The sequence below is a fragment of the Barbatula barbatula genome, assembly GCF_947034865.1.
Source record: "Barbatula barbatula genome assembly, chromosome: 4".
Classification (NCBI taxonomy): domain Eukaryota; kingdom Metazoa; phylum Chordata; class Actinopteri; order Cypriniformes; family Nemacheilidae; genus Barbatula; species Barbatula barbatula.
The window spans coordinates 3,812,884-3,833,019 of NC_136768.1; the positions used below are offsets into that span (position 1 = coordinate 3,812,884).

Consider the following 20,136-nt stretch of genomic DNA (forward strand, 5'->3'; position numbering starts at 1 on the left):
GCTTTCATTTCCGGCGCAACATAGCGAATGTGTTTCGTTGTTGTGCTCGAGCCCCGGTTAATTTAAACGAGTACCAGCAGAGATGTCTACCGCCCTTGAGAGTTATATCAACCGTATCCTTTAATCAGTTTTATGAAGGGCATATTGAAGCTGTGATAGGTTGGGGATTGTTTAATTGTTTTCGTGTGGCGCGAGAGCGAGCGAGGTTTTGCGTCTATTCACTGTAATGATCGGAGCAATAAAGTCTGTATCACGTTAAACTACATGCATGTAATAATATTTATCTTTTATATTTGTAACATTTTTTTGTAACGTTTACAAATGAAACGTCAAGTAGAATGCGTCTGCTAAATGAATGATATTATGTAATGAAATGTTTGATGTGTGCTGCTAACGTCATCTATTTATGAAATTTCCATAACTACCATTTTTTCAGGGACTGTTGCCATCGTTACTTCAGATGGTAGAATGATTGTGGTTAGTATTTCTAAAGACCTGAAATGACCAGTGTTTGTGAGGATTCAGAAAGATGTAGTTTAATGAGACTCTTTTCACCTGTCTTTAGGGAACATTAAAGGGCTTTGATCAGACAATCAACCTCATCCTGGATGAGAGCCACGAGCGGGTGTTCAGCTCTTCTCAGGGCGTGGAACAGGTTGTTCTGGGGCTTTATATCGTCAGAGGCGATAATGTGTATGTACTGTCCCGTTACAGTTTTTCTGGTATTCAGTGTTAAGAATGTTTGGAATTGATTGTCTGTGGCATCTAAACCTTTGTTGTTCATTTGTTTATGTGTTCAAGGGCTGTAATCGGTGAAATCGATGAAGAGACAGATTCTGCACTGGACCTTGGAAACATACGAGCTGAACCACTCAATTCTGTGGCACACTGACACAGAAAAGGACAGAAAACTTACTTTCAGATAAAACTCCCCACATCCATTTAAAGATGCTCCCTAGGAACCTAACAGATGCGGAAAAGCAGCAAGTTTGCTTTTTTTAATCTAGATGAAAATAGACTTGCATATTCTTTTTTTACTTATTGCAATAAAAAAACTTTTTGTGAAATTTGTGAAGTTGTTTCTTTAAATTAAGGTGCACGAGACAGTTGCTGGCAGTCAGTTCGCTGATGAATTTGGAAATGTACTAAATGACAAGCACAAATAGGACATACTACAACATCTGTTCGGAAAATGTTATCAGCCTAAAGTAAACGCTCACTTAATTTTTTTCGTTAGTTTTTACATTATCATAAAGTGCTACTGTCCAACAATTTATCTGGTGTGTAAAGTTTTTAGAATAACAAGATGAAGCATCTAACTTGGTTCACACTATTTGTGCCACTAGATGGCAGGAAATAAGTATTTTCTTACCCTACCATTAAATAATATTAAAAGGTTTGGTTAATTTATTGCACATGGAAAGAGACACCTAATTAATATTAAAGTAAGGAAATCAATTTGTAAAGAAAACCTATTTATTTTAAACTAGGTTGATAAATTGACATAATATCATTTATCCTTATCAAATCTCAACACAAAGCGATTATTTTTCTGTATATCCACATTTCTGCAGTTTATTTTCAGCCCTGCTCCTACACACCTGGCTGTAATTTCCAACTTAACCCCAAAGTTTTGATGATCTGGTTCAGGTGATTAGCAAGACATCTAAACTTTGTAGGATTTTCAGGACAGGACTGATCAGCTGTGGGATACAGTAATATTTCAGACTCCACTGGTAAGCAAAATACGTTTAAACATTTCCACTGCTCAAAGTTCAATGATCTTTAGTTTATTGTGTCAGGCCTGTTGACAAGTCATGTAACATGGTAATTTAACTCAAACTGTTCACAAACAATATGGCATTTTTGTTTATGCACAATAAAAAACAAATGAAAATGAGGATTCATTATGACATATTAGGGTGGATAAATTCTGCTACACGTGACTCTTTCTCGAATTTGGCGCAGCTGTCAATAACCAAAGCCCTCTGAAGGTCTGAATGCTGTTGTGTACTGAGCTCTGGACTGTTGTGATGAATTTTGATCCAGGATTGACCTGCCAATAAACCGTGTTTAGTGGAAGTATTAGTAATATATATATATATATATATATATATACTCAGTATGTTTGGAGTATACAACATGAATAGATTTTACCTTTTGTTACCTGCTGTCCCATGTCTACCAAAAGCTCTGACCCCACGCTATGATCAATTTTCTCACCCGATTTATTACGTCCGGCCCCTAACCTATGCAGCACTTTAGCCAGGACCAAGCCATCAATCTCCAGAACCGTTCCTGTCAATCAAAACATTTCACACACAATGTCTGTCACTGGAGATGACAGATGTGTTAATATCTGTGCAACAATGCTGCTAACAGGGAATGTTAATAGCTGTGTATGATCTGTCAATAATCGAGGCTGAACTGTAAGTGTTATGTAAAAGTGATTAACATATTAGGCATTTAAATGAGATCACTGGACATAATTACCATCACGTTGCGCTTTAAGCTCCGTCTGATGTGTCGCCTGCTTCATATGCTGGAAGTAGTCTGCACCATCTGCGCACAGGGAACGTGCAACGTCTGCAGACACACCCTGGGCCACCAACATATCCTCAAACTTTTTCAGGGCTTCTCCGTTCATCAGTTTCTGAATTATTTCATTTTTCCCGTTCTCTTGTGATGGGGAGTGGCCACTCATCCATAATAAATATCCCCCTAAACAAAAACTAAATTGGATATGTGCACTTTTTCCCTATTGCAGACTTGTCTTACAAAACACTGCATATATGAGCTTGTTATCTTCTGTATGCAGATGTTTTATGTTCTTACCTAAAGATGAAACTAGTTCATTTAGATCATCTGGCCCCCGTCCTTTGAGACACTCAAGGGCTTCACACACCTCAACTGCGTTTCCCACAGAACGACCAATCGGAGCATCCATTCGGCTAAGTACCGCCCCTGTTTTTATACCCAGGTTGTTGCCTGCAGTCACCTGGGTGCACGGGGACACATAAGTACACCCATTTAGATATTTGCCTTATCCATTGATATATGGAGCATCTTAATTGTCTTGTCAAAAATCCAGAAGTAATTTTACCAATGACACAGCGAGATGGCGTGCACTGTCCAGATCTTTATACAAAGCTGCCCTGCCGAACTTCACATCTAATACGAGTGCATTCAGACCCTCTGCTCCTTTTTTAGAAATGATGGAGCCTGTGCAGAAGAGGAACACAATCAAAGAACATGTGGACCAATTATGTTTTGTTCTGCAGAAGATACAGTAGTAAGTCATAAAGGCTTAGAATGTCATGAAGGGGGAGTAAAGTGTGGAAATTAACATTTTTGTGTGGAATGTCCCTTTAAGTCCTCATCCAGGTGAGTCTCACCTGTAATGAGAGGAAGACTGTCAACAGTTGATGTGGCATCTCTGAGGGCATAGAGAACACGATCTGCTGGCACCACACTCTCTGTCTGTCCCACAATACAACAACCAATGTCCTGCAGGATCTGCTTTATCTGGAAACAAATGGATGTGGATTTATTTGTTAGTGGGAGATATTTGATGGTTTTGGTTTGTCGGAGTCTGTTTGCAGTATACAAGATTACAATTTATTGAGATTTAAGGCACCAACCACTGCAATAATTGATACAATAAATAAGCTTAACATTTTCTAGCGTCATTCTTGATGAACATTTGCTCTACAGTTTGATATCCTGATCTCTTATCTACATCAGTTATTGCAACAGGAAAAGGCTCATATCCCAAAATCTGTTTGCTCCACATTACCTGTTCAACTGACTGGTTGATTTTAAACCCGGGGATAGACTCCAGCTTGTCCAGCGTGCCACCTGTATGTGCTAGTCCTCTACCACTTATCATAGGCACCTAAAAAAACATCAAAATATCGTGTTGGGATACTTGAGCATCATACCTGCAAGTTCAGCATCAAACATTTGTATATCACAATTTTCATTTCTTGATCTTTGTGTACACTTATACCCAGTGGCAACATTATGCAATTGTTCTGATCATTATTACATGTCACTTTTAGATTTATAGTCCACATCATAGAGTTCCATTAACATGTATTTTCCCCCTTTCTTGATTTTTTTTAATAGTGGACCAAAACAATTCAATATCACAACTTAAACTTTTTTTAACTTTAACACTAATTTGCCAGTTACCAATATTGCCATGCATAGTAATGTCTGATTAGGTTTGAAACAAAAATCAACTGAATATAAGTTTAGATACAAGGAAACAAGACTATATCAATGCGTAGCAATGGATGGACAAAGAAAATCATAAATTTCATGTTCAATAAAATCATTGCATGTATGATTCTGAATAGATTAAATAAAATTTTAAGGAGTGGCCCTGGCTTTATAGGGATGTGTCAGGACCTGAAACCTATACCAGATCTTAAAAGAATGGACCACAGAGATGAATGCGACAATACTTGACAATGACATTCAACTGTAACTACACACCCTAAATTTTAGGTACAAGAGATTTCCTTTTACTTTTGAGCGACATGTCCCATTTTCTATTACTTCATTTTGTCTTCTATTTTTACATCAATGATTTTTTAAATAGTCAAAAATACAGAATATCATGAAGAAGGTTAATACTGTTCCCTGATTTAAAAAAGGCGATCTTCTGTACCTTACAGCCACATGCAGCCAAGGCAGGTGCAAGTGGCAGACTGACTTTGTCTCCAACTCCACCTGTTGAGTGTTTGTCCACCACAAGCCATTCATCCGGCCAGACGAAAACTTCCCCAGATTTCATCATCTCTCTTGTCAGTTGCTGGGTTTCTTCTTTAGACATACCCTTTAGCCAAATAGCCATGAGCATAGCCCCTGCATTTACAACATTTTTAGCTTAACATTTACATTTTACAGCTTTAGGCCCTTAAATACAGTTACTTATGGGATTGAACATCAAGATCACGCTTACATATGCTTACCTATTTGACTGTCCTGGATGGTTCTCGATTTGACCCCTTGCACAAAGACTTGTATGTCTGCATTGCTGAATTGACCACCATCTCGTTTTAGTCTGATGAGCTCAGGAAATGTGATTGTGTTGTTTGTAATTGACATATTTACATGACAAATTTAGTTCTCTATATGCCAAGAAACAATGATAGTACTTAATAGTGAAGTGAAGGGTTTGCAGACACTCATGGAAAATTATGAAAGGAGTTGGACCTCTTGACCAATCAGAGGAGAGTGCAGTTTTAGTAAATGATCTAAAAAATGCAAACAAACCATGCGGTTACATTAAACTGTTCTGTAAATTGAATACTTTTAAGTGACAGAAACTTAATAAAAGTGTTTTTTTAAAAGCAACCTGCTATGACAAAATATGTGGTTTATTGTTAAAACATGAACTTTATTGTTTACAAATTTAGATGTATTTTTATGATGACTTCGATAAAAAGATAACTTGAAATCAAAGCCAACTTTGGTATAACTGATAATAAAGCTTTGGTATTTGGAAACTTTGTAAATAATTAATTTACCCAAGGATCATATAAAATTGAAATAGAAAATAAAGGACAACTTATTTTATAATGAGCTAAAACCTATTTATATACATTTATATACATATTTCCACTTGGTTATAGAAAAATGGCAACATGAAGTACAGTATGTTAAAGTTAAAACCTACCTCTTACTGCAAAGCAAACAGATGACCAGGACACAACCTTTTAAATCCGTGCACTCGCAGTCAGTGATATATTAACCTGCTCCTCTCTCGATCGGATTCTGTTTGCAGTGTTGCTGTCAATAGATTGTTATTGAAGCAAACACCTGAGGCTATCACATGATCTTACTACCGTATGCTTTAATGCTCCCAAAGAATCCCTGTAGTCGTTTCGTATTACAATAATTACATAATGAAAGGATATGAATGGTAAAAATTAAACCATTAAATAAGCCTTAAAGAATATGAAAGTATACTGTGTGTTGATGTTAAGTGTCAGATCTGGACACGTGTCACATGTTTTTATTAATACAAATCATTAATGACATTTTTGGTTGATATTTTGGAATGTGACTTATTCTGTTTGACGCTGTACATATTGTATTATAATCATATTACAGTTTAAATGATTGCTTAAAGGTTAATAAATAGCCTTTCATTTAAATATAAATATTTGAGTACATTTGTTTCCAAACAAAATTAAATACAAACCTAGGACATTGGCTGTGTATTTATTTTAATACAAATTGTTTTTAGTTCCCCAAAGAACCATTCACTTAAAGGTTCTTGTAAGAACCATTTCTTTCTCTTTCTTAAATCTAAAGAACTTTTTGGGAAATAAGTTCTTTAAATATTACAGCCTTTTGGAATCAAGAGTGCATCCTCTTATTTTAAAACTTGACATGTTTATTTCCCTGGTGTGACAGAAATGTGTTTTTCTAATTAGGCAATCTTTTGATGTGTATTGTAGAACAACATTTCACTGTTCATTTTCAGAAATCAAGACACGTTCAAAACATGTTACTGTTTTGATGCATTCACTCTTGATGCATTCACACCAACAATCCACACAAACACACAGAAAAGCCATCAGCAAAAAGTTTGTATTCATTTTAAAATTCTATAGCCATCCCGAAACATCGATGAATAAACCCGAACCGTTTGTTTTTCTCCAAATGATGATATATTATGATTAATCTCCACAGCCTGAGAGATTATCTTTAATAACAGACAAATCGAATGATATTGTTGTGTACATATTTCTTATTTTTAAAGCAAACATGTCCAAAACTCAATCTTTAAATCACTTCATCCAACAAACAATACAAAAGAAGTCAACAACAGAAGAGAGCTTCTTAAAGTAGTAAACTCATGAACAAGGCTGCCTCACCCCGACCTCTTACACCAGTATTTAATCATGTACTAGTGTGAATGTTTGACAGTTTGACTGAAGAGGGACAAGTTGAGAGGCAGATGAGGGAAGTACAGTAATATATTATGCAGATGGCTTATAAACAGTAGCACCCACATCTTTGTGCAAATTGATCAACTGGAGGAGACGCATGTGCAAGGATTTTTCCTCTGTTGGCAGAGCCTACCGAACAAAACATACAAGTCAAGATCATTTTTATATTGATGCATATAATCTCAGTGTTGGATTATCAAACAACCTGAAAGATTTTAAAACAAGAGAATTGAAAAATAGAATTAAATATTCACAGTTCAGATGACAAGGCCGAATTTGTATACATAATTCAAATAAATGTCAGCAAGATTTTGGGGAAAGTCATAAGCAATATCTTGGATATGTTAATGTCATGAAGTTACTTAAGTGTGATTTTACTAATGGCTGCGGATTAGGCAATTTTGTCAAAGAGATTTAGAAACAATTGTAAACGCTTAATGCTGTCTTTGTTAAAGCCCTTAGGTAGCATATATTTTGCTAACATTGTTCTAAACGAAAAGCCTCGATAAGCATTTAATTCCAAATGCGTAATCCTACAATAATAGATAATGGCAAAGTAACATAGTCTTGGTAAATTGACAAATTGATCAAACTGACTGACGCGTAATTATCATATACAAAAGGTAACAAATAAATGTATACCTACAACCCATAGTATTTCAAATCCTGTTTTTCAACAAAACTACATTCTACATAAAGCCTTAAGGATCATTTATTTATAACCGACCAAAAAAAACTGAGCTAGTCCAAAGATGTGTCACAAATCACAAGTTGTACTACGGGGGAAAAGAGTAACTGTATTAATGTCAGGGTATCGCTTCATAATTGACAAATCAAATAACAAATATAAAGAGACCAAATATGACACATTCACAGGGCATAAGACAAGTATATTTCACCTCATACATTCTCATTGTTGAATATATATAACTCCATATATATATCATTTACATATAAAATTGAATGTAGTGACTGAAAATATCTATTTTTAACAAATTTTTGATGGCGGCAGTATTACCTCAAGGCCACACTTGTATTGTATTGGGAGAAGTTTTTTCTTCTCCTGGTTAAGGGCAGATTGTCAGATCCTTTCTTATTTGGACATGTTGTATTCACATGCCAAGTCCAGTCGCAGCGATACATATTATCATTATTAACATGGCTATCTACTTTCAAGTTGCAAGATGGTTCATGAACATACTGTAAATATTGGGCACTTGGAAGCTTCGGCATCATTTACAGAACCAGCTTTCCATGTTTCCCGTTTTGCTTCCAAGTGGACACTGATTCTTAGATGTCTCTCGTGGAAGCGTATGAAGATATCTTATACCTTATACTTCCTCTGACAATGTGATATCCACCTGCAGTGTTGTCCCACACCTGCTATTGTAGTTTAATTGTAAAAAATGGCAGATGAAAGAAATGGCAGCTTGCTGGCAATTTCATCTGTTATTGTGCATGAAACCTATTTAACAAAAAACATGGCCAGTGAATTAGATCGATATTGCGCATTGGGTCCATGCTCCTCTCTGGCATTTCAGTTTACTCTTAGTAGATGAAAGCAATGAATGTGAAGATGTGTCAAATCAAGGGTGCATGGCTAATATATTGTGTGAATGCTATATGCTAAAAGAGTGGGGGCAGAAATTAGTGTGTTAGGTCTTAATCTGTGGAGAACTCTTCTTTAATTTATTTGTAACAATTTAAAATATTTAGTAATGGGAACTATTTCCTGTATTGTTGTTCTCCTCAACTATCTAGCAGCTGCTTTAGTGCACGTTCAATGTTCATTCTGTGTCCCACTCGAGTCACTCCTAACTCGGCCAGATCGTCCTTGGTGAGGGCTGGCAGGTGCGCGCCTTCAATCTCATGCTCCAAAAACCGGGGCCGGTGTTCCCCTAGTCCTACACTCTCTAGCCATTCTCCCACATCATACTTACTCCAAAGTGCTAGGGGGCGCTGTCTGAATGGTCGCAGGGCAAGGAGAGGTGCTCCAAGAACCGGTGAGGGGCAAGGAGAAGCGCATGGGGAAGGTGATGGAGATCGGCTGCGGGCTCGGGCGCTGGCGCTCCTCATGACGAAACGCACCTCCTTGGGTTCCTGGGGTAAACTCAGGCTAGAGGACTTGAGGATGGTGTGATGGTGGTGATGAGGACCGAACGTACGTATGGGGCCCAGCGGTTCACTCCGTTCAGGGGTGGCTCCAGGGCTGGGAGTCCTACGGGTCACAGGGTATCGGCTACCAGGCCGGATCATGAAGGTGGTGCCGTAACTCCTCTGGGAAATGGTGTGAAGCTCACCTAAACTGCTAAATAGTCTATAAGAGAGTGAGAAGATATAGACAGGAAAAATAAGAGAGCAGTAGGTGTATAGGAAGGAAATTAAAAACTTTTTGCAGTCTCTAAAAAATAGTACTTTTGGGAAACTAAGAGAGAGTGAAAGCAGATCCAATGCAGTAAGCATTGGGTTTGTTAACTGAAATGGTGCAGAGCATGCAGTAAGAATTTAATGCAATAAAATGACAGAGCAGTTAATATAAAACTGGAGTCCTCAGAGGAGTACAGGTTTTGTTTTTAAAGAGTTGGAACTTCAGTTCATCACAGTATTTTCACAGCTGGTACTCGGTATGCATTTTGAAAAATACCCCAAATCTGCTACTGCTAAGCTTCCTACAACAAATGCATTAATATAAACTTAATATATGTTTAAGGTATGGGTCCCGTGGAAAACTGAATATATGTTTGAATGCATGAATTTGCCTTTATTTGAAATTTCTTTAGGTATTCAAAAAGGCAGTATAAGTGTCCTTCAGTGGTACACTGAAAATTCCAGTTTCTTTGCTCAAATACAAAAAGCTGTTAGAATCTGTAACTGCACAATGATCTATAATAAGCCCCGAAGACAAGCCCACCATGTAATTTGCAGCTGGAATAAAAGCTGCAGACAGGGGTTTTAGTGAAAGTTAGTTAGATAAGGAGTTGTTTTTACCCACAGAGCTAAAAACCTACGATTTACTCTCTCCTCCATTCTCCTCACATCTGCAAGGACATACAGACACACACACACAGGTGTGTTATGGAAAGGCAGTTTAACCAGGTGTGTGACTGAGGGTGTCAAGTCAAGTGGCTGTATTGCTAAAAGACATTGAGAGTTTGGCTGTGGTTCATGCAGGTGTGCAAATAAGATTTTTTTTGTGCTTTATTTTCGCTCATTATTCGTGAAAGATCTTTCTTACCTGGCTCCTCCCACAGGTGACCTCCTGCCAGGGTCAAGTGGTGCTCCCATTGGTGGCTCCTCCCCCAGTGAATGAGAGTCTTTACCTAGTAACTCTGCCCCCATAGCAGCAGGCCGACTATCATCAGCCCCACCCACCTGGGTCCGGGGCTCCTCCCCCCAGAGTTTGGAGCGTCTTTGGAATAGGTAGCGTGGACGGGTGGGGCCTGTGCTGGGTGGGTGTGGAAGCAGCTCGCTGTCTGATGACTGTTTTAGCAGTGGGTCCCTGAGATGGGCGGGGCGACCACGCCCCACCCCGCAACGTGGTTTACTTGCATGAGCAGAATCTGTGCTCTCTGAAGACAAGGTGGACATGCTGGAGACTGTGGAAACAGTACTGGTGGTCTCCATATGAGGGTCTTCAACCCCAGAGTCCGCTGTTGAATCACTTGCCTTACCAGAGGAAGTCTTGGCAATAGATGGTCGTGATCCAGTAGGTGAAATGCTTAGAGTGGCTTTGGGTGTTTCTTTAATTAGAAGGCCATTCGCGAAGGGTTGAGGGGGTGGCACGAGGCCTATCTTTCGAAGCCCCTCTCTTGTTTCCTCGTCGCTTGAAGAGAGCAGAGCAGGGGGCAGAGTCACTGTGTAGGGCTCCGCATCCTCCTCCGAGCTCATAGTCATACTTCGTGCGGTTAGATTCGAGAGGGTGGGGGCAGGGGAGGGCATGGGGGGTGGTTGGCTATGCTCTGTATCCATTATTGTAGTTTGGACACCTTGAACACTTGGTGGCGCTAATGACTCTTCTAGGCTTCGTCCAGACCCAGGACTAATCCTAGTCACTAGGCTAGTCGACTCTGTGATACTGACAGGTTCATCTCGCCATGAATTGGAAGGAGGAGCCTCAAGAGGAGCAGGAGGCGTTGCTCCTCCCTCTGTCTCTGGCCTCTCCACTGCTCTGCCTTGAGTTGGAGATGGTGTGGGTGACGGTGTAAGAGTCGGTGTAGTCCGGCCGCTAAGAGCCCGTTCTCGTGCGGCCAGTGCAAGCGCCAATGGCGAGGAGGGATCCAGTGGTCGACCTGTTAGAGGATGTATAAAAGTGGTGCCCCCTGGTGGTGGGCCAGGGGAGAGCATAGGTGCGGGCGGAGGCAACTCAGCCAATTCGTCCACTGAGTGAGACTGAGACAGTAATGGGGCTGTCTGTGGTTCTGTTGCGCTCCCTTCCACAGACAGGAAAACGCTTGGCCTGCGTCGAGCCCCGGGGGGTGTAATCCTGGCTCGCTCTGAGAGAACCTGCTGTTGGAACTGCTCTGCCCTGCTGCTGTGGGGTATCCGTGACCCTCCCAAAGGAGAGGGCTCTCTGCTTGTCTGAGCACCTTCCTCAACTTGTCCTTGCTTGACTAAAGGGCTCTTCCTGCGTTGAGGCTTGGTTGGAGTGTAGACAGCACTAAGGCGACCTACGTTAGCGTATGGGTTCTCAACAGCTGGCCCGCGCCTACGACCACGTTCAGGAGGAACAGCTCCAGAGGTAGGCGTTTGTGGTCTTGCTATAGGGGCAGGCTCCACTGGCAAGTGGGCGGTGTCCTGAAGAATGATCATGGAGCGGGTTTTTCGTTGCCGATCGGTCGTGACTGGGCCGTGGAGCTTAGGCTCCACCCCCGGGCGGAAGCTAGATCGGCTCTGGTTGACAGCACGAGAGGGGGGCGGAGGTGGAAGAAATGAAGGAGGTGGCCCTGAATCAAGGAAGTAGGGAGTCGGAGGTGGTGGAGGAGCTGTCTGCGGAGGGGGTGGAATACTGTCTTGTCTAAAGCTGTCTGTCATTGAGGAGCTTCGGGGGAAGCGATGCTCTCCAATCAGGGCAGAAATTCTTTCATCTTCAGGAGCAACTACAAAAACAATGTGTGTGAAGTTAAAAACTACTACTAGTATGCTTAGAAGAAAACTATTTGTAAACAACAACTCCGCTGCAAAAGGCAGTTTTTTTGCAGTCTTTTACATCTTATTCACACTAATCTGAAGGAGGGAGATTTGATGTGGAGTTTTAAAGACAACCTCCAAATTAGCTTTGTAGTAAACTAAAGAAAAAAAGGGTTTCCCTGCAGTGTATCTGTGTGTGTGCCACACGGCGCACAACTTTACCAAATGACTTGGTTCTGGACATCCCACGAGGAAGCTGCATGTGACTTCTGTCCACACCCAAGGACACTCCTGGCAAACCCTGTCTCTCTAACAAAGACTATACATAAAGAATTGAAAGAAACAATGGGCAGCATTTAGATTTCGTCCAAGAAGTCAGAATTTCATGATACAGCTATGCTTGAAATACACAGAAAATGCAATGTTGCAGGATCAATGCCATCGTGTCAATATCTTTTGTCTAGACCACCAGATTACATTTTTTTTATTTATCCCAAGACAACGTGGATTATAAACAGAAGCTGATCAGCTGCCAAATTTTTTGGCGTGAGTATCTTTTACTGACACACTTTGGCTACTGTACTACAGTGGAGATGTGCACCATCTGTTGCATACAATGCATATTATGTCATAATATACCTGCTATATATAGCATAACGGATGTTATTTTATGTTATTACTCCTTTTGCATCAATAAGCATTTTCATGCCAAAAACAACTTTTCTTGACTGCAGAAGTAACACAGAACGTTTTTTGTTTATGTATATAAGACTCACACTGATCTCAGCCTGTGTGATGCGTCGACTCGTTGGTCTCGGTTTCACAGTGGCCGCTCTGGAGTCTGCATCTGGGGGGCGTGGCCTCATCACTACAACAGGTTCTTTTGGTGAACTTAACATCTCATCCAACTTCTCTGTGAGGAAAACACAGATACCCAACACATACACAAACCCTTAATACACATCCATCCCTGAGCGGGGTTCTATCAATAGCTCTTCAATCAGAGAAGACAAAAACACCAAGTGCACTAGAAAATAAAAGTACATGAGTATGAAATTAAGTAGTAAAGAACAAATACATCACCAAACACACAAATACAACAACAAATCTAGTTTGTCTACAGGCCACAAAAGGTATACATTTAAAGAAAAAACACACTTTTTACACAGCTCCAAGCAATGAAACAAGATTAAAAAAGTCTTGACATTGACATTCCTTGCTATCAGCGCATCGAAACATGGAGCTAGTCTGACAATTATGATGTCATATCTTACCTCCCCTCCTTCTCCTCGACGCTTGTGAACAAAAAGCAAGGAGAATCTACAGTTCCTGATTTAGCTCAAAGATTTGTATATTTGACGATCACTTTTTAAATTTCAATGAATAAAATAGGTCCTACTATATTTTTTTATTAAAGTTAGTTATATCTAATGCATTTCTCAATGAACCAAGTTCTGACTGATAATCTAAGTCTGTTTTAGTCTTAAGTATCCAAACAAGGAGTGTGCAAGTATTTTGCATGTTTGCGTGTGTGTAAGCATATGTCAGTATTGGCTTACCCAGCTCCTCTAGTTCTGCGGTCATGCTTTTGGAGCGCAGGGTCAGGCTGGTGCTTGGGTCCCTTTTAGGAGGTGGGGGTGCTAAATAACCATTTTTTTTTATTAGAATTCAATAATGTTCTTGAAAATCTAAATGTATGAAATAGGCGTAGGATAATAACCTTTCTTGCGGACCACATCCCCCGTATCAGGTTTGCGTGTGACGGCCACCACCTTCATTACGAGGCGACTCCCGCCCTGCCGAATCAGAGATACCACCTGCCTGTGCCCCACCTTTACAACACTCACCCCATTCACCTTACAGATGATAGAGAACGAAAGAAAAGGAATCATATTTTAGTATGCATTTCACACAAAACCTTTATGTATTTCACAACCTACGTATGCAGTGTTTGAGTTAATAATAAATTATGAAATCAATCAAATATTCTGTACCTCTATTAGGAAATCCCCCGTCCTTAATCCTGCCCTCCATGCCACCCCCTCGAGGTCCACCGATTCCAGATATTGCAGGGCAGGAAACGCAGGTGTAGGCGTGAACTCCTCTATGGGCGTCTCGGCTGATAATACACACGCCTCTTATTAGCGCATCTCTGTGTGAATTTATTTTCATGTCTGTGAATTCACCTGTGTTTGGGTTTCAGACCTTTAGCTCCTCGAAGCACGAAGCCAAATCCTTCACTGTCTCTTTTCTGCAGTGTTGCACTTTTTTCTTCTATAACATAATCGCTGTGAATATACGGAAAACAATAGTTAAATGTGCTGCATTGCCAGAATTCTCTGTCTTTCCAGAGTCCCTCACAAACAATCCCACACATTGCCTCCAGTTATATTGAGAAGGAAACCGAAACAAATGCTATTTCTCCATGCTAATATTATTTTAGTACGTATACTATACATGCTAAGCAAATTTCCATGCCAAAGGTACATTATAAAACAAAGTTCAGACCATTCAGTTCTGAATGGATAAACTACTTTACCAAGATATTGCAAAATAACTATAGGTCATATTAAACCATAGAAACTCATTTTTAGTATTTCTTAAGTAATGAAATGAAGTGGAAATTGCTTGTATGCATGTGTCCACACCTGCCAAATAAGTCATTTTTAGAGAACAGATGAGTAAGCCAATAATGGACTCTTATATAGCTTTTTATAAGGGTAAATATTGAGTAATTTTTGCGAGAAACCATATCCCACAATGCAAAACCAATTTTGAACCGTAATGTTTAAAATTACCCGATCATATATATCTAGTAAAATTTACAAATATAATTTTGGATTATTAGTTATTTTCATTCAATTCATCAGGATGAGAGTGAGATTGAAATACAATGAAAGGAAGGATGGAGAGGAGGTGTGTACCTGTAGGAGGTATAATTGTCATAGGAGCCAACAGTGTAGTGCCTAAAAAGTCTCTTGGTGCGATCTTCTCTCGTCTCTGAGAAACAGATAAATGACTACATCAACACAATTGAACGTTACACCTTGCCCTAACTTGGTGTGACAACTAGATGCCAGCGCCAAACATTTTTCTGACCAATAATTATGCACGATGCAACAACGTGACCGCCCATAATATAAAGTCTGGGAATTATATGCCGTGGGTGGGCATGGCACGACACTACCAAAATATTAACCATGCTACCTATGAATGTGTAATACCGCCATTTGCCGCGGATAGTTATGGCTTGTTTTATCAAATGCACCAAATTTCTTTACATCTGGTGTTACATTCATTGAACTTGACATAATACCTTATGTATATTCTTGAATGTGGTTTGTATACTAACCAAGTCGAGGGTCATACTGTCTCATCTGGACCTCCTCTACACAGTGAGCAGGAAACCAGCCGGTTCGTCCTTTAACTGAGCCTTCCCAGAATCCTCCCTCACCTATGCTTAGCACTAAAAGAGATGCCATTTCAATCAATAAATGTCACATTGCACTCATTCACAGCATTTGTCATAGAAATTGTATGGAAAAAAATAACTTTCTAACAGAAAATGCATTCTGTCTAGATTGTATAGTGAGATGACCAACTGACCTTTGACCCTCTCTCCACGGTTCAGCGTGATTTCACCCTCGCCCTGTGGGCTGTGGGAGCTGACGGCGATGAAGGTGCGGCCAGGCACTGCACTGTAGAGTCGTCGCTTTGGACCTCGAGACACAGCAGGAGGACTCGGCTCTCTTTGTACGGGACTGCCAGGGCTGCAGTATGCCAGCGTGCAAAAGTGAATGACAACCAGCTCTGGAGTCAACATCAACTATTCTTCCAGGTATTTACATTTATTTTAATTTATATACAGTAAATGCCTGTTTGATGTTTGTACAAGTGTGTAGATTCTAGACCAATAACGTATTTTAATGAACAAAATAAGATTAAAAGACAATCTAAGATGCACTTAGTAAAACTCACAATGTTGGGGGGTTGTGGGTGGTTGTCAGGATGTAACTATAGTTGCTACGGGTTTCCACTAAAGTATGGCTTCAAAAGACTTAGAATATATCACATCAGTGCTCATATAGGTAGACCAATTTAATACTACTGATTCAACATTACGGGGCTTTTTTGTCATTTTGCCTGTGCTCACCATTCACTTTCAGTTTATAGAAAGAGCTTGTTCTTTTATGTTTCACAGAATAAAAATCATATGGTTCTGAAGCTACATGCATATAATGATACAATTTGTATTTATGGGTGAACTATCCTCCACACCTCAGATGCCCGCGTGTGTGTCTCATGAGGCTCCGCGTGTGTGTTTGAGCAGCTTGGGGGCTGCGCTGGGTGGGCAGGTTGTCATCAGGCTCTAGTGGGGGCAGACTGCGAAGCGAGGGGGCCGGAGACGGGGCGGGCAGACTCTCATCCAGAGCGTTATCACTGGCCGATCGCATCAGAGAGCGACGTGGGGATACGCAGACCGCACGACGCCGAGACGAGTACGAGGGGGTCTCCCTGAAAGGCACTGTTATAGAAGGACAGTTTACAAACGGAGCTCACTCACATCTAGTATATTGTTATTTTATTGTGAGCTTATTTCACGTAAGAGAACTCCATGGTTAAAATATAAAACCATGTCAGATTTTGGAAGATATTAGACATGCAAATAACCCTGGAATTTAAAGCAAACACACACCAATCATGGAAAATGGAAGTAATTGGGGTGTAGATTTGTACAGTTGTGGCTTTAACTGCTCCCAAATAAAATACAACTTGTTTTATTTAAATACTGTATATTTACATACATAAACCAAGTCACCAACTCACAAACAAGGAAGCTAGGGTAACACATTTGTCTTTTCGTCTTCTTAGTCAAGGTGGGTTAAGTAAAGCAGGCCATACGAGGTCGCATATTGATAAAAAGTTAAAAGAGACACACGACTAAACGTGCCATGTGGTGCATCGGTTTGTCTCTTCAAACAACTCACAATTTGAAATGATCTGATAGACTGACCATCATAATGGTACTATTGGTACAGTTATTCATTAAATCAGTTGGCCAGACAAGGACGAAAACCCATTTTCGCCTGTCGAATGGATCAAGATTGCTCTCCATGAGGTTCAAGACTATCATATGGAAAAAGACTTGCAGAACAGATTAACCTGTATCAATGTGATAGAAAGTGAAAGATTTATAATCCCTTTTAACCCAAAGCCATATCTCATCTGTAAAATATGGTGTGAAATTTTTGTATGTACTGAATTAACTGGTAAAACTGGGGTCATGTACAGTATTATAAAGTTATTCATGGTTCATGGTTTATGAATGTAAATATTTAAAATAAAGCTAGACTTTATTAAAGGGGACATATCATTCATAACATTGCATGCAAATATAGAATATGTTTTTTAAATATACAGTATGATTTAATACTGTTTTAACCGCTGCTATCTCAAAATAATAATATCAAGGACATATTGATTTTTCATGATATGATCTCCTTTTAACCAGACTTAATTCAGACTTTATACAGTATAATCAAAGGCTGCAGGTGTACAAAGCAATAACCTAAGGGGTTACACAAACAAAATTACTAAACGGGTGTAAAATGAGGGTAGCGCTGAAGAATTAAACAAATACATCATTAAAAATGACAAAACACATATTTTTGATTACACACGAAACATGGAGGGAGAGATATTACACAAAATTACAAACAGATGATGACTCACAGATTACATCACACAGAACATGACTGATGTTTACAAAGAGAAACACACACAAATTAAAAAGAGATTAGCCCACATAAACTAGTATGACAAACACTTCTGCAGAGATTACATCACGGTTTTCAAAATTAGACTGCTGATAAAGACAGTAGCCAGACTGCTGATTCGCGCTTTTATGTTGTCCTTTCTATGTAATTTGCAATAAATAACATTGGTTTTTGATACTTAATGCTTGAGTTACACAGTCTGAGTAAGACATTGAGGTTTGTGATGGTTGGTTTTGGTTTCCTCAAGCCTCTTATCACAGGGCAACACAGTCATGCAGAATCAAGCGACTAAATTGTGACCAACTCACCAACATCTGAGGTTTTATGGATCTTGATGATTTCTGCCAGGTCGAAGTTCCCTGCGATGATGGCAACCTAACAAAGAAATGTTTAGAAAATATTAACATGGATTTATTTATATTTAATCAAAAGAAATGAAATATAAACATATATTGGTTTTTATATTTTATATTATTCTGAAATAAAAACATACGTGCTGAAAACATACAAAATGTAAACACAAACGTTTATTCTGCATGCGATTAATCACGGTTAATCATGTAACAGCCCTATTTTTTAATAGAGTGAAAGTAAATGACGACTGGAAAAATGCTAAATTTCTTCTGTCCATCAGATAAAAGTTATTTTATGAATAGCACATGACATTTTTCTCCTTGACATTGCTTCAAATTGGTCATAGGTACCTGAAATGCTGTTTGGTTGTTGTAGTTCTTGATTTCTTTATTTGCTCCTCGAAATAGGAGAACTCTAGCACAGCCTTCCTGCAGAGATGGAAGAGAACAGAGAAAAAGCGGGTGAGTGAAACAGAGAAATACTGAGATAAAATGATAAAACCCAAGAAATGTGTTTTTTATGCGATTTGGTGCCCAGCGGAATTTAATGACTATACAGTGATGTCGATAAAATTTGCAAACCGCTTCCTGCATAATACACACTATGTACCTTGTAAACTTACTATTTGTAGAGAGTAGTATGTAGAAAAGTATTGCGTTCTACTTTACATGTTTGTCGTGGTGAGTGTCCAGGTACAGCTCAATAAAAAATCTTTTTTTATCTAATTCATGCATAAAATTACTACGTTTTTGGGGTAAGTGTGTACCTGGTTGTAGAGGGCACACAGGTGTAGTGCTGTGTTTCCTGAGGCATTCTGAGCGCTCATCTCCGCTCCATAGAATAACAGGTGCTCAAGGTGCTGCACGTTTCCATGACGACAAGCCTATGGTACAAAAACACACACTCCGATCACCCACTGCTGCAGGTGTAACAAACAATAAAAGAGGATATATTTAGTCTCGCTGGAAAATGTAACTTTTTTCCCTCCCGTAGGTGTGATGTGTGTATTCTGAGCGGAGGAACAGACGATTACCTGATGAATCTCTTGCCAGCCGTTCTCATCACTGTAGCCCAGCTGGGCGTGATCGTACAGCAGCAGCTCACAGCAGTACGGATCTCCCCCGACCATCGCGCTGTGATAGAGGGGGGTGAGCCCACGACTGTCTTTGTAGTCTGTAGAGGCCCCCAGATCCAACAATGTCTGCAGATATGAAGAGAATTAGGACACAAAATGCGATGGGCATATGCGCACGGACCCACACCAGCTTGTGGTGACTTGTGTAAGCGTGACTCTTTCTTTGGAAAATATGTGTGGGAGGGACTCACAGTCAGTGCTACATGGTTGTGCGTTTGGGCCGCTTTGTGCAGCGGAGTCAGGCCATCTCTGGTTCTGAAGTCCAGGTGAGCCCCTCCGCTCCTCAACACCTTGATCAGATCAGCACATGAGTCCAGCTGGGCCACGAGAGTCAGAGGAGATTCTAGAAACATCACACAACAGCATGATGGAGATGATTACAAAACCTAAATGTCAAAACGGTTAAATAGGATTTATAGGGATTTTGTCTGATTGGTTCAAAGCAGCATTGCTTCGAATTAACATTCATTAAAGTGCCTAAATGCTAATTAAGTCAAAAAAGGAATAAGTAACCTTTCAAAGCAAAGCAAAGTTCATTCAAAGTCGTATTATTTTAAAAACATATTTTGATCGACTGACAGTCTCTTTTAATACGTTAAATTAGATTTGACATCATGAACTAAATAAATGAATGGAAGATTAACTGAATGGCTTTCATTTCTTGAGGACTATGGAAGATTGTTTTTCTTTTATAAATCTTTATAGACGGTTTCTTAACAACATACATAAACGTTACTGCGCATGCGCACTTTTGTGACCCCAACGTAACTTCTGA

General features: G+C 39.7%; 3 protein-coding genes across 7 annotated transcripts in view; 1 reads left to right on the forward strand and 2 right to left on the reverse strand.

Moving 5' to 3' along the window:
• lsm8 (LSM8 homolog, U6 small nuclear RNA associated) lies at window positions 1–20,002 on the forward strand. The gene is made up of 7 exons (XM_079454142.1): window positions 1–113; window positions 437–477; window positions 566–693; window positions 802–1,736; window positions 15,727–15,933; window positions 18,634–18,687; window positions 19,220–20,002. Exons 1-4 carry the CDS (start codon window positions 83–85, stop codon window positions 890–892), a joined length of 291 nt encoding a protein of 96 aa, XP_079310268.1. The 5' UTR covers window positions 1–82; the 3' UTR covers window positions 893–1,736; window positions 15,727–15,933; window positions 18,634–18,687; window positions 19,220–20,002.
• Window positions 1,730–5,812, reverse strand: tymp (thymidine phosphorylase). The gene is made up of 10 exons (XM_079454141.1): window positions 5,687–5,812; window positions 4,980–5,264; window positions 4,676–4,872; window positions 3,797–3,895; window positions 3,396–3,525; window positions 3,104–3,222; window positions 2,836–2,998; window positions 2,494–2,721; window positions 2,158–2,298; window positions 1,730–2,056 (listed from the first exon to the last, which is right to left on the reverse strand). The coding sequence occupies exons 2-10, from the start codon at window positions 5,113–5,115 to the stop codon at window positions 1,908–1,910; spliced, it is 1,362 nt and encodes a 453-aa protein (XP_079310267.1). The 5' UTR covers window positions 5,116–5,264; window positions 5,687–5,812; the 3' UTR covers window positions 1,730–1,907.
• The window catches only part of shank3b (SH3 and multiple ankyrin repeat domains 3b), a 22,102-nt gene continuing 8,559 nt past the window's right edge, over window positions 6,594–20,136 (reverse strand). For 2 of the 5 annotated variants that reach the window (XM_079454137.1, XM_079454136.1), the window contains exons 6-23: window positions 19,553–19,704; window positions 19,260–19,427; window positions 18,993–19,109; window positions 18,577–18,654; window positions 18,181–18,247; window positions 16,374–16,620; window positions 15,702–15,865; window positions 15,448–15,561; window positions 15,020–15,095; window positions 14,301–14,383; window positions 14,090–14,214; window positions 13,816–13,951; window positions 13,655–13,735; window positions 12,872–13,008; window positions 12,318–12,414; window positions 10,204–12,064; window positions 9,977–10,006; window positions 6,594–9,285 (exon numbers count right to left, since the gene is read on the reverse strand). In XM_079454137.1, coding sequence (XP_079310263.1) covers window positions 8,718–9,285; window positions 9,977–10,006; window positions 10,204–12,064; window positions 12,318–12,414; window positions 12,872–13,008; window positions 13,655–13,735; window positions 13,816–13,951; window positions 14,090–14,214; window positions 14,301–14,383; window positions 15,020–15,095; window positions 15,448–15,561; window positions 15,702–15,865; window positions 16,374–16,620; window positions 18,181–18,247; window positions 18,577–18,654; window positions 18,993–19,109; window positions 19,260–19,427; window positions 19,553–19,704 — 4,301 coding nt within the window. In that variant the 3' untranslated portion in view covers window positions 6,594–8,717. Of the gene's footprint in view, window positions 9,286–9,956; window positions 10,007–10,203; window positions 12,065–12,317; window positions 12,415–12,871; window positions 13,009–13,654; window positions 13,736–13,815; window positions 13,952–14,089; window positions 14,215–14,300; window positions 14,384–15,019; window positions 15,096–15,447; window positions 15,562–15,701; window positions 15,866–16,373; window positions 16,621–18,180; window positions 18,248–18,576; window positions 18,655–18,992; window positions 19,110–19,259; window positions 19,428–19,552; window positions 19,705–20,136 lie in introns of all 5 variants that reach the window. The other 3 variants (XM_079454139.1, XM_079454140.1, XM_079454138.1) reach the window with 3 other exon arrangements.